The sequence below is a fragment of the Sinocyclocheilus anshuiensis genome, unplaced genomic scaffold (genome assembly GCF_001515605.1).
Source record: "Sinocyclocheilus anshuiensis isolate Anshui unplaced genomic scaffold, SAMN03320099.WGS_v1.1 scaffold655, whole genome shotgun sequence".
NCBI lineage: Eukaryota > Metazoa > Chordata > Actinopteri > Cypriniformes > Cyprinidae > Sinocyclocheilus > Sinocyclocheilus anshuiensis.
This window is the reverse complement of record NW_015548221.1, coordinates 212,292-226,058: the sequence shown is the minus strand read 5'-3', so window position 1 is coordinate 226,058 and position 13,767 is coordinate 212,292. Positions and strand designations below refer to the sequence as shown.

General features: G+C 37.1%; 1 protein-coding gene across 3 annotated transcripts in view; it reads right to left on the bottom strand.

Moving 5' to 3' along the window:
- Positions 1-13,479, bottom strand: part of LOC107654201 (vascular endothelial growth factor receptor 1-like) — a 35,378-nt gene extending 21,899 nt beyond the window's left edge. For all 3 annotated transcript variants that reach the window (XM_016441171.1, XM_016441172.1, XM_016441173.1), the window contains exons 1-9: positions 13,231-13,479; positions 9,681-9,777; positions 8,796-9,007; positions 6,066-6,190; positions 2,677-2,839; positions 2,443-2,579; positions 1,165-1,336; positions 881-998; positions 586-755 (exon numbers count right to left, since the gene is read on the bottom strand). In XM_016441171.1, coding sequence (XP_016296657.1) covers positions 586-755; positions 881-998; positions 1,165-1,336; positions 2,443-2,579; positions 2,677-2,839; positions 6,066-6,190; positions 8,796-9,007; positions 9,681-9,777; positions 13,231-13,288 — 1,252 coding nt within the window. In that variant the 5' untranslated portion in view covers positions 13,289-13,479. The remainder of the gene's footprint in view (positions 1-585; positions 756-880; positions 999-1,164; positions 1,337-2,442; positions 2,580-2,676; positions 2,840-6,065; positions 6,191-8,795; positions 9,008-9,680; positions 9,778-13,230) is intronic.
- Positions 13,480-13,767: the final 288 nt, after the last annotated feature.

Sequence of the window (13,767 nt, the reverse complement as noted above, 5' to 3'; positions counted from 1 at the left end):
AGTTGTCTGAATATTTTTTTTTTGACTGTATCTATTTGATAAATGAAGTTAACCAACTGACATTATACATACTCTTTTGGTTTCTGTACCCAATATTTAAAAAATAAATAAAATCAATATTTATAAATATTGGTATTGGTATATTACAATAAAAATATTGGTATCGGTACTCTGTATCGACAAGTACCAAAAATAAAAGTATCGTATCGGGCGATTATCGGAAAAAGTGGTATCGGTGCATCCCGAAATATAATATATGTGTGTGTACTGTGTATATTTAATATGTATATATGTATAAAGACACACATACAGTATATATTTTGAAAATATTTACATGTATTTACATGTACATATTTATATTCATCTAATTTATATTATATATAAATATATTTAATATATAAACATAAAATTTGTCTTAAATATATACATGCATGTGTGTATTTATATATACATAATAAATATACACAGTACACACACACATATATTATGTACACAAAAACATTTAATTTGGATGTGATTAATCGCAAATAATCATTACCCAACACTACTAATTAAAAGAAAAAAACTCTTTATGCTAAGTCTCACCATTTACCACCAACGTGAGTGTGAGGTTCTGATAAAGTCCATACTGCTGGATGCCAGTAAGGATGGTGTAGATTCCTGCGTCTTCTTCAGCAACATCCCGAATGACCAGAGAAAACCCATCTACATGGTAACGGGAGCACCGCTCGGCGGCGACCATCCCATCCTTCAACCTAAGCAATAGATTCAGTTACTGAGATTTTTTCCTCTTTAGGCCAAATATGTTGTTTCTGTTCAATTTAATGATCATTTAATCAACTACTTAGCAGCAGAACTATGTAATCACAGGAAATTTTACCAGATGACTTCAGGTGCAGGGAAAGCCCTTAGTTTTGGAGTAAGACGGAAAGATTTCTGTCCTGCAGAAGCCTGAACCACAGGGCCATCTCTGTGCTTGAGTCGAATGAAAGGCTGGTCTGGAAACAAACAGACAAGAGAGTAAGACAATCAGAAACACATGTGTGGACAACTGAGAGATAAAAAGCTGTAAATAGTGAATTAGAATCCATTAGATGTGGAACAGCAGTTTGGTTTCAAAGCAAATTTGAACCCAGCGACAAGGTGACTGATTCTAAAACTCACCATAGACGATAACTGTGGTATTTGTTTCTCGCTTGGATGGACCACTTGTTACATGACATTTGTAAAGTCCTCTGTCTGCTTTGCTCAGTCTGGGGATGGTGAGAACACTGTAGAAGAGCATGTTGGTTCGGCTCCTAGATATGCGTCTGATGATAGTGGCAGATCCATTAGCCTGAAGTAAAAACAAGCAAAGCAAATTGTGTCACAAACATCAAGAATATAAACAACATGGCTTTCAGATGAAATTAGGTCTACAGAACAGCTGTCCATTTAATGGCCATTTAAAACACTTTAAAAAGGGAATGTCTGTAAAACAATGCCTCCTTAGTCCACAAACTGTCATTTAAAATTTCTCTAGTTGCCAAAAAGAAAAATTTGAGTTTGCTCTTTTATAGCTCATGAGGTTAAATGGAGTAAGTTATGATGTTGCATTTAAGTATCACAGTAATATAAAAACGAAAATAGAAGCAAATGAGACATATTGAGAAATGTATTTACACACACACACACAGTACGTGTACATACAGGACATTAATTATTAATTAATTATATTTATTAGATTTTATATTAATTAATTTCCTGATCATTTTGATGTTCAGTTTTGATGGCAGACTTTGATATATTAGCAAATCTAAGCACAATTTGAGACTCTAGAGTGGACACATTTCATTAGTCTTTTTCTCAGAAGAAAAACTGTGATGCAGGAGACTTAAGCAAAAGTCTCTATTTGCTTTCAATAAGATATTAAACAAGCAAATTCATGATTTTCTTTCTAATGGGTGTTTGTTGTGGAACTAATTAATTTAGTAGTAATGCATCGAGATGAGTTTAATTTATCTTAAAGGGATAGTTCACTCAAAAGGGAAAGTTTTGTCATCATTTACCCTCATGTTGTTCCAAACCTGTATGAGTTTCTTATGTTGAACAGAAAAGAAGATATTTTGAAGAATTCTGGTAATCAAACAGTTGATGGTCCCCACTGACTTTCATAGTAGGCTATTTCTATCCCTACTATGGAAGTCAATGGGGACCAACAACTGTTTGGTTCTTCAAAATTCTTCAAAACATCTTCTTTTGTGTTCAACAAAAGAAAAAAATGTATACAGGTTTGGAACGACATGAGAGTGAGTAAATGATGACACACTTTTCATTTTTGGGTGAGTTATTCCTTTAAAAATCCATGTACATATATTCTGATTATACCAACTGCAGAATAAAGATATTAGAAATAGCAGTTCATAAATCACAACTGCATACTGCAACTGCATAAAACCCCACCTTTTGTGGGTATGTCCAGCTAATGGAAACCCTGGCGTTCCATTCAGCTGTAACGGTGCAGTTCAGTGCTAACATCTGGCCCTGTAACGTGTGGACCAAACCCGTGCTGTTCAAATACACATCCAGGATTTTATTTACTGCAAGAGAAGAAAACGGTTGCAATTTTTAAACTTAAATTTAGGTCCCAATTTTTGGTTCACTAAGAAGTTACTCATAGAAACCTTAAGTGCTTACCTGGTCTGTGAGTCAAGAACTTGTTGCTATATTTGACTCCATTGACGATAGTCTCACAGGAAAATAGCCCGATGTAGAAGAATGTGGGACTACGGATTGTGAAACCTTGCCTGCTGTTCCAGATGATGTTTCTATAATCAGGAGCTAACCGGTGGAAAGGAAACTGAAAATGTAACATAAAGGATAATTAAAAAAACATTAACGGCTACATCACAAGCTTTTGCATTTATTTTAGGTACAACAGAGATTTGTGCTTACACTTTGCAAAGCTCTAAAAGATTTCCATTTGTGTGTATTTTAAAAACAAACTTGCGCTTTCAGTTTTAATCTCATTTGGCCAGCGCACACAAGGGCTCTGATGGGTTCAACAGTGCACCGTCCTTCAGAAATTCTTGGAGAGCGGTGTTATGATTTTGTTTACTTCCATATTTGATGGAGGAAATGTTTACAGGCTTAGATGTGACACTGTGGAAGTGTCCTGCCCTTTCTCAGGGGATCAGGTAAATGCTTTCCTCCCAGTGTGAGCTGCTCAAAATCTCCTGGTTTCTAGGAAGCACTACTGCATAAGGTAAGGCATTAGATAAGCCCTTTACCCCAACTATAGATTATTTATTTAAGTATGGGCACTTTTGGCCTTGTGGACTTAAAATAAACTCTTTTTAAACACATATTTTCCAATGACAATGACCAACAGTGAACATACAATTCTGTCATTTTTCTAAAGCATCATGAACATTTCCACCACATTGTCATTTCCGCCACATCTCAAATTATGTATTGTGTAGCAGCATTCTTTGGCGGAAATTACAGTGGTGGAATTGATTTTGGAACAAAATACTTGAATCTTTTGGCTAATTGCACAGCTAGCAGTCTGTGTATCCTAAATACACACAATTACATAATATTTTCACACTTTTTTGCATAATTTGACAAAATTAGAGCCACAAAAAATGATGACTTTAAGACCAAGTAATTACCTCTACCAAATCGACACTGGACTGAACAAACCAGTGTTATTTTAAAAACTATAAAAAATCTTATTCATTCATTGAAATAAAGCTGAAATCAAATAAAATATAAATATTAGATCAAAATAACTTGAACAATAATTTGAAATTTTGCCTTGGCAACGAAACGTAGTAGGTTTAAGTTGAAGCACTAAAACTGACATAAAAATAAAGTTAAATATTTATTTTAAGCATGAGAAAAGCACATAACATTACTATAACTTAAACTGAAATTAAAATGAAAATTGCTAATATATAATCAAAAGCAAATTCTAAATCTTAATAAATACTATTAATAGTACATAAAAATACTAAAATAACACTGGAACTATACTGCTACAACTATCTAGCGCCAATTTCAGCAAAAATAGGATTACTGGGCGAACAGCACATCATTTAATTAATATTTATGAACACTTGTAAAGTAAAAGATTGTGCCCCCCTCACCTTTACCAACTAATCCCACCTAAGTCTTAGGTAACCAACTTCTCTCTAACATCCCTTCCTATGTTCGATGCGTAAGAGGGGAGGGCGAGGATGTGGAAACGTGACTCCAGTCCATCTCCTCACATCCTGTTACTACAGGATCTAGACATCGCGGCTAGGCCCTCAGGTCAGCTTCTGGAAGGGCCCCGCGGCTACTTTCACAGCTTCAGCGAGAGCCTATGTATTGTTCCCTGCGCGAAAGGTGCAAGATTAAAGATACACTGCCAAGTGCAAAATCCTCTCAGGAAAAAAACACTCTACCAGTGTGTGACAGTCCAAGTTTGAGAAGGGTGGAGAGAGCTCGTATTTATAGCACGTTTACCTTTTGAATATCTGTGCGCAGGGTCGGCAGGACATAAACAAAGCAAACAGAAATGAAATGTGGTGCTTTTTTGAGCAAGGAGGGAGGATAGGGATGTCATATCGCTAGCATATCCTAAAACAGTTTCCATCCGGCATGCGTGGAGCCAAAGGCAGCGCGATGGGAACTGGTCAACTTGTTCTTTTCCGTTTCCTCATCTGAAATTCATCCTGAAATGCTTAAGTCCTCCTTGAGACTTTTGTTGCCATATTTGGATTCATCCTATGTCTCCAGATGTAGTAGTGTATCTAATCATATCATAAATGCACAGCAAGCCATCTTTTTAAGCTTCATTCCTCAAATCTCTGTCCGTGCCACCAGCTGTGGAAGACATCAGTCTGCGTGAGGTGGTCTCGGCGTCATCTCCTTGGCTTTGTGTAGTGCCAACAAGAAAAGGAAGCTGTGGGCGCCGCTCACTCTGAGAATCGGCTTAAAGTATCCATGTCATGCTGAGCCAAAAAGACTTCTGTACATCCCCTCCACATGCCCTCACGAACACACACACATCCGACCTGGCACGAAGAGACGCACACTTGCCCTTATAACCTGGGGTGATTGTTAGATAAGGACAGGGAGAGTTTGTGAATGAGAGTGAGAGGATGCACTCCATGTATGGCAGTGGAAGCCATAGATAAGAGTAGGGATGGGCACGAATAGCCGAGTACAGACGTACTTGGCACCAATGATCGGTCTTTTTCTGATTATTTGCAATAACAATTCATCACACGTCAATTTGCTCCAACATCGACTTTCAGTCCAGTGCAGCAACAGCCTTAAAATGCTTAGAAAGCGCACACACTGCAATGCGTTTACTCTAGCCACTGCGCACATGCACAGAGAGTGCGTGCACACACATACTGTAGACGTGAGTTCTTCCTTTCAAACAGCCGAACGGAGCTGAATACAATAGAGCACAAGGTCTTTAGAGAGGCTCTTGTAAAATAACGATTTTAACGGCATTACAAACGTGATGCAATTAAAGAACATGAAAATAGCAGTGCACTTACTTTACTTTTTAAAGTAATCACGAGCTGTGTCACAAATGATACACTATAGACTATGTACTTATGCACTGTGTACTCAACTGTGTAGTTATTGAATTACATAAGGATATTTTTTCATTCATAATCGTAGTCTGATAACTCCTTCCCCTCCGCTACATAATTAAAGCTGCGACGGTTGAGTGCATTAAGTGTCCAACATTCCACATTTCACATTTTGTGATAATAGCTGACAGACAAATGAAAAGCCTATGTTTATAACTGAAAAGGCCAAGAAGACTGACAAGTTTTAACAAGAAAATTCATGAAAGTTTTGTTCTAAACAGCAATAAATTTCCAGTTCTCTGGATGGCTCCACCCACTGCCCTCATTTGTCTATAATTCTGCAAATTAAACATCAAACATGTTCTGATTGGCTGAGACTGTCTCACATGTTGTGTTCAGTGCTGAGAAACAGATTTCTTGTTCCTGGAAAGAGGGAAAGCTGATGTGTCTTATGAAATGATCTGTTTGACTCACAGCTGAGACACTCACCTTGACCAACGAGACTTTGGCATCCGGGTTTGTGACTCTGCAGGGGAAGACCAATGGCTCTCCCTCCTTCATGTACACCACATCTGGGATCTCCGACTGCACCTTTACAAACGGCCGCTGGCTATCTGAAACACCAATGCTGAGGTCAGGAACAAACAGACACTGCATACAAACAGTAGACTGCATATAAACAGTCAGCAACAAATACAGAGAGAATGCTCGCTTGTTATCAAACGCTCTCTCTCTGTTGTTTTCTCAGTTGCACTTTCGCCCCAGTTGCAATATTCTTGTGGCAATGAAAGGCTTTGGGTGTTGCTCGCCCCATTGTTCAAAGCTCTGGTGTTATTAAAGGAACGGAAAAAAATCTCTGAACATTTTAACAAAAGTACCCCAAGGACTGCTGGATGCTTCCTTGTCGTGCTTTGATTCAATATAAAGGCCGAAGGGTGAGGCTAAATGGACATGGCCGCAAGAGCGATTGATGGTCCTCAGGGGCCTTGTTGGCTAACCGGGGGCCGCACCTAGTGACCTGGGGCACCTCTTAGCCTTCCTTAATGCCTGACCAGGGAGGATCCCAGTCTCTTCTGCCCCGGCATGCCCTTAAGATGCCCACTCCCATGTACAGACACGCATCCCAACAAACATACACAAGGAGACATCGCATCCTCTATCCTCGTCTCCAAGTTGTCCCTCCCCCCAGAGCAGCACAGGATACGGACGGCCGGGCTGAGGGAGATAGATAAGGCCGGGTACCCTGGGAAAGGCTGCCCAAGAGCTGAGCCTTTCAACAGCTGGGGCTATTTTTGTGCCCTCGAGGTAGCACATAAATGAAAGTTATCGTTTAAATTTAGTCAAAAGTGAGAGAGGACAGCCTACGGTGTGCAAAAACAAAAAATGGCAGTGTGAATCTGTGCCAGACGCTCACTTAGTCGGATGTGTTGCCTCGAGAGAAAAATAGTGTTTAGGTATTATTTGCTTCCTGAGGCTTCCTGTTTAGCCTTAAGCAACAGAAATGTCAGTGAGATGGCCAAGCTATTAAACGGAGGCCAGTGTCGTGACAAATTGGGTCCTCCCTGGAAATCGGGTCTTCGCTAGGACCTCAACTGATCCCAGCATTTAATGGGTACTCTCTTTAGCGCCTCATTACAATTCCTACAAGATCACGTTATGTTGTTTAAAGTTTGATTTAAGGCCCGTTCACACCAACAACGATGACTATAATGCTAACTACAACGTAACTATAGTGAGTGAGTGAAGTGACATTTGGCCAAGTATGGTGACCCATACTAGGAATTAGTGCTCTGCATTTATCCCATCCAAAGTGCACACACACAGCAGTGAACACACACACACACCCGGAGCAGTGGGCAGCCATTTTTTCCTGCGGCGCCCGGGGAGCAGTTGGGGGTTCGGTGCCTTGCTCAAGTGCACCTCAGTCGTGGTATTGAAGGTACCTTCAATAGTGTCAACATCAATAGACGATAATGTTCTGTTTTAACGTTCTGCTTTAAATGCTCAAGCTTTTTAAAGTCGAGTAAATTTTGATTGGCTGCCAGTGTTTTTATCGTTCAACAGCTGGAACAAAAAACATTTTGAAAGTGATTCCAACAACATTGTTTCTATGTCATTACCGTTATAGAATTAGAATGATAATTAAAACTTTATAATTAACTTTATCATTATAGTTACCGTCGTTGATGTTAATAGGCCTTTAGTTAGCTAAGATACTAGCATAGCATACAGATTAGCCTGATATCTTAGCTTGTACACCATGCATTTGCACTTACCCTACATGTATTCATGTCCAGCCTTTAATGTAAAAACGTGTTAAATTAAGTGTTAAATTTCCAAATATTTCAGTTACAAGGAGAACGTATAATGATGTTCAATTATTCATTTATTATTATTGTTTATTATTTTGTCTTCTCTAGTTTGCTTCCTAAATTAGTTGTCAAATAAACCTGACATTTTATATTAAAAATAGTGTTGACTCCTAGAAGAATTGCCTTTATTCTTCTTTTGCTTTGGATAAAAGCATCAGATAAATGTAAATGTAATGTATTATTAATTAACCGTTTATCAACTTAAAGAAATTAGAATATCTTCAGTTTGTTTTATTATGCACTATATAGTAAGCAGTTATATACAGGTACATCTCAAAAAATTGGAATATCATGAAAAAGGTCAATATTTTTTGTCACTCATTTCAGAAAGTGAAACCCATATATTATATAGATTCATTACACATAAGAGTGAAATATTTCAAGCATTTATTTCTTGAAATTTTGATGATTATGGCTTACAGATAATGAAAACCCAAAATTCAGTGTCTCAGAAAATTAGAATATTGTGAAAAAGTTCAATATTGGAAAGTCATGGTGTCATACCCTAATCAGCTAATTACCTCAAAACACCTGCAAAGGTTTCCTGAGCCTTTAAATGGTCTCTCAGTCTGGGTCAGTAGGCAAAACAATCATGGGGAAGACTCCTGACTTGACAGATGTCCAGAAGACAGTCATTGACACCCTCAATGATACTTTATATCACAACAAAGGCAAAAATGCCAAAAAAAATACATCTTTAAATTAATATCCTTTGTGTTTACTTGGTATACCTATTAAATGATAGTTGAAGACCTGATGGAGACATGATTTCAAGGAAATACCCAATTTGTCACAACACTGGAAAGAGAGGGTTCAAGGGTTCCAGCATTCACCTGAAGCGTCTTACCTGTGATGTAGATGTACACAGAGGCCTGTTTGCGCTGCTTCTGGCGGTACCTGCAGCGGTAAGAGCCAGTGTGTTGAGCTAAAGCAGGACTGAGCGTCAGGCGGCTGCAGTACTGGTTATTTTTCTTCCCACATCGAGTCTCTTCTATCTGGGTGCCGTGGTAGACTTTCGGGATGCCTGATGGCAAAACCCAATGGAGCTCCCACCGTCCCCTGAAACATCAAGTTTGGATTATACAAGGAACTTTATACCTAATGCTCCAAGTACATCATGTCACCATCTCAGTAATCAACATATAATGGAGCCCAAAAGTTTGGGACCACTTATGAAAATGCTTCTATTTAGCATTTTACTAAACTTTACTAGCATAGAATGTGAGGCCAGATCAGTCAACATGATTTATGGTTGACTTATGATTTGTTTTAGTTTTTTTGTTTATTTTGTATTTAGTTTTGCTTTAATGACAGCATCGAATGCATAAAAATGCATTTGCATAAAATGCATACAATCTGATGATCAAGTTCTCCAGGATGATTTGAGAGACTCTTGTGCATGTGAACTTTTGACCTTTTGTACAAAGGAGGTAATGGTCAAATTTGATTGACCAATACCTTTTGAAATATTTTAGTCATTTAAATGTCCAAAGCGTTCGGTTTAACTCAAATTACGTATCCCAGATCTTCAGTGTGCTCTTAAGATTTTGACCCCACTCAATTTTCATCTTTAATGCTTGCATTTTACAATCTCTCACTCCAAACTTCTACATTCTACATTCCTCCTGACCAAAATCTGTATCACCTCTGTTAATCATAAAGCCATTCATCCAAAACTTCATGATCCACTTTTAACCACTTCCTCCTCCTTTAACCATGACAAATCACTCACCTGCAGTTTAGCTGAAGTGTCTGATTTCTCTCTATAATAAGCTGCTTTTCAGTAACATCCAACACTGGAGAACTGAACCTCCCTTTTGTGTCTGTATCTTTCAGATAGAAAACAGAAAGGCACGTTAGAGGTTGCTGAATAAGATACTGTAAAGCTTTACAGAGTGACACTGAGTGACATTGACATTGACATTGAGTGACATTGATTACAGAGTGACATTGACCACATTTAGGTGATAAGAGTCCATGTAGAACTTACATAAAATAGGATTATGCCATCTAAAGCTATAGAAACATACCCACAGTTCCTGTTAATACTGATAAGAGTTATATTTTAGGTGCTTCTGAGCACAGCACAACTTTTTCACGGTTGTTATTGAAGGTCAATTGAGTATTGTTCAGAGATACTTGACGATCTTTACAAGGCAATGTTTATAGATTAAATAAAGGAGATTCATTTAATTAAAATCATCAGAAAACATCACATTAATGTGGTGTTTAAAAACATTTTTAATAATAATATTAATAATAATAATGATGATAAAAACTAAATACATCCAATTCTTTTAGATTGTCATTTTTTTACTGTTGGTAAATAAGTACATAAATAAAATAAACGTAAAATGTCAGCTGTAGACTGTTCAAAATACCATCGAAATCATTTTACTTCTTTAGTTTGTGACATACAAGTCTGTATCTATTAGTATAGGATAATTATAATAACGTATTTTTCAACTTTGCATATAGATATTTTCTTGTTATCTTCTTGTAATATATGTACACAAATTCATGCATAAATTTAATTGTATTCATCTGATTAATAAGACAGCACGCCCAATGGAACATAAATCGAACGTAACGACTTAGTATTTTGTACTGAATAACAGGCCTATAAAAATGATTTACCATATCCGCGTTATGCTGTGACATTAATAGCCTATTTAATATGCAGAAGCACAAATACACTAAATCAAAAATAGTGTTCGCATACTCCAGCTTTCATCTCTTTTTGTCGTTTAGAAAAAAAAACACTTAACTGTGGGTTAAGGTGGCACATAATTCAATATGATTTTAAACATCTCGTCTCCATGCAGACGTGTCTATAGCTACAACACGAACAGCTCTCACCATTGTTTATTGCTTTTTTTCCCCCTTATTTTTTTAACTACCAGCATAATTTCCTTTCCATTATTCACACGCTATGCGCAGGCCATGTGCCGTCTAGGCTATACATTAAAATTGCATTGTAGTTAGACCAATGAAAAAAGGAAGTAGGAGTCAAGCACTTTTTCCCACAGTGAGTCCCGCATGGGATTCAAACAGGCTCGTTATCAGCCGGTCCACACGCTGAGGTTCCGTTTCAGAAACCCTCAACAAGAGCGCCTGCCACTAATGACGGCACTCGGCACAAAAACCTGCCAAATTCAACAAACCTTACACGTCATATTTGAATAAACGCTAATGAACCAGAGCAAATAAGGCTGAAGTTTAAACAGCGAAGCACGTAGGAAAGGTCAGTTACACGAACAAGGGCTTAATACAAATGTAGAATATAAAAACACTGAATGGATGTTGCATGCACTTAAAAATTATTTTAATTTGAGTTATACATTTGTCGGAAACGACTTTATCAACACTACGCATTTATGTCATTTTTGTGTTTATTAATTTAATTCTTTACTTTAGTCTTTACTTGTGTGACAACTTAAATATCACAAGAAAAAAAATGCATCAATATCTATAAAGACTGATTCGTAAAATTATTAGTAGCTAGCTAAAACAGCACCCACTGGGAAACTATAGGCTACTGGAAATTTTCGTTATTTAAATAGATTATTAAAAAATGAGTCTTGTGCGTGCTATTCTAAATGGTTAAAGGTAAGTAAAGAAAACATTTTTAAGTTCTACAAAGGAATTTTATTCTTTGCTTAACTTTAAGTGCTTAACTTTATTGATCACAAAGAATAATAAAGCCGATTCAAGAACTATAAAAGGAAAACGTTTCTTGATAAGAAGGTTCTTTGCTGAACTCTTAAGGTGCTGCAAACTAGAACTTTAATTTGAACAAGAATAAGCTAAACGGAAATGCAATTATTATTATAATTATTTAATTTGCATTACTACATTTCTTTATTACTTTTTTTTCTTTACATTACTTTTTTTTTTTTTAAATAGTGAATTATTTTTGTTAATTTGAAATTGTTTTATTAGTGCATTTTGTTTGTAGCACTTTTTTTTTAAGGAATCTTTCTAAAATCCAATATCCTGATTAATTTTACAAAATAATTTTTCCGGTATAACTATGCTTTTGACCACGCAGATGGGACATATGCTTAAAACACGTTTGGCCATTAATCAATTTCATTTTTCTATCCTGTGATGTGAGTGGTGAATTGTTGACCAATAAAGCACTAATAATCACGCAGTGCGGACAGTACATCGCTTCACCCCTTGCTTCCTCCCCTTGGGTCTGTTTTAGCTATAACACCCTGATCAGCGCTGGTTCCTGCCTCACGGTGGTCATGACCCCGAAGTCATTTATATTAGAACTTTCATTTCACAAAGTCATCAGGCTCAGGAAATAACGCCCTCTCTGATTCAACCGGGGCCAAACATTAAAGACGGATGCCAAGTAAGTGCAGAGAGGTCTCTACTATCAAAACAACTTGTCCTGCTATGGCAGGCCGATTTAGCATTTATTTCTTAAAACTAATGTGTTTTATATTAGTATTTATTATATTATTAATAAGCAATTATATTTGTACAATATTGTATCTCTATGATTGTATATGTGTTTTCTCTAGTGTCCACATAAATTATTTTGTCTGTTGTGAATTTTTATATGCATTTGTATTACTCATTCTGATTCTTTTCCATTTCACTAGTTCATTAAATATTATTGCCAGATCATTAGATTATAGCATTCCCACTCAAAATAGTTACAAGTAAACTACTGTTTTTTTTCTGTAACAAAGTGTAATTTTTTTGCAATCAAATTTTATGGGGATATGAGTTTCAGATGTCAACTATTATTTTCAGACAAGTCGTTTGGACAATTGTGACTAATTGTATAGATAGTCTAGTTGGATTCAGTTCTATTAATAAAAACGTAAATGCTACTAGTAACAAACAATACTAGTTCTTTTAAATTATAAATGTAAATGTTAAATAGGCTTGCCATACTCTTGGAAAAACAAATTGTAGCACATCTGATTCAGCGCGTAATTTACGTTCGTTTAGCGCGTAATTTTGCGTTTTTGCAGCACGCATTATTACCAACTGGGCATGAATACACACAAAAAAAAATGCTAACAAGTTAGTGTTTATCCAAAGTGAATGGAAGTCTCCTCATTATGAAATGCAAAGGATGCGCTGTGAATAAGGAATGCCACACTCATCCTCAAGCATTCCCAAAATGTTATTTCATCCTTTAGCACTGATAGAGTATGAAACCGTGCGTATTTGAAAAATGAATGTATGGCTTAGATGTTTAATATGAATAAGAATGAAAACTGATATTCTATGATAAAAGTAAAGTCCATTATACTTACCTTTAGTCAGAACACGCCCCGACAATCCAAATATCATCACAAATAATATATCGAACATTCTCTTGGTCTTGCTTGAGGTCCTTTGCTTGGATATGAACACCTATGAAGAAACACTGCAGATCCAATACTCCAGAGAATCAATTCACCTTTCAACGCCAAAACTCCTCAAACCCTGCTTTCACATGGACTACAATCAACTTCAGTATCGTCCGGAGTATATGAACTCTTGAAACAGGAGGACCACGCATGAATTCCAGTTAAACTCTTGCCCATTATGACCGCGGGCTGGGATTTATTCATTTCCCACTGCCACCGGAGCTTCCGTGACGCTCATCGACACACCCATCCCGCGCGACTGACGTGACCTACAAGGGCTCGATGTACAGCACCGCTCCTGTGTCTCTCCTCCACTTCATCAATAAAATCATGAATAAACAAGCTTATTGCTGTAAATCCAATGCTGTCTGAAGTTATCCCACCCTTGCCATCCTTATTCTCAGAGGAGAACTGGCCCCCCGACTGAGCCTGGTTTCTCCC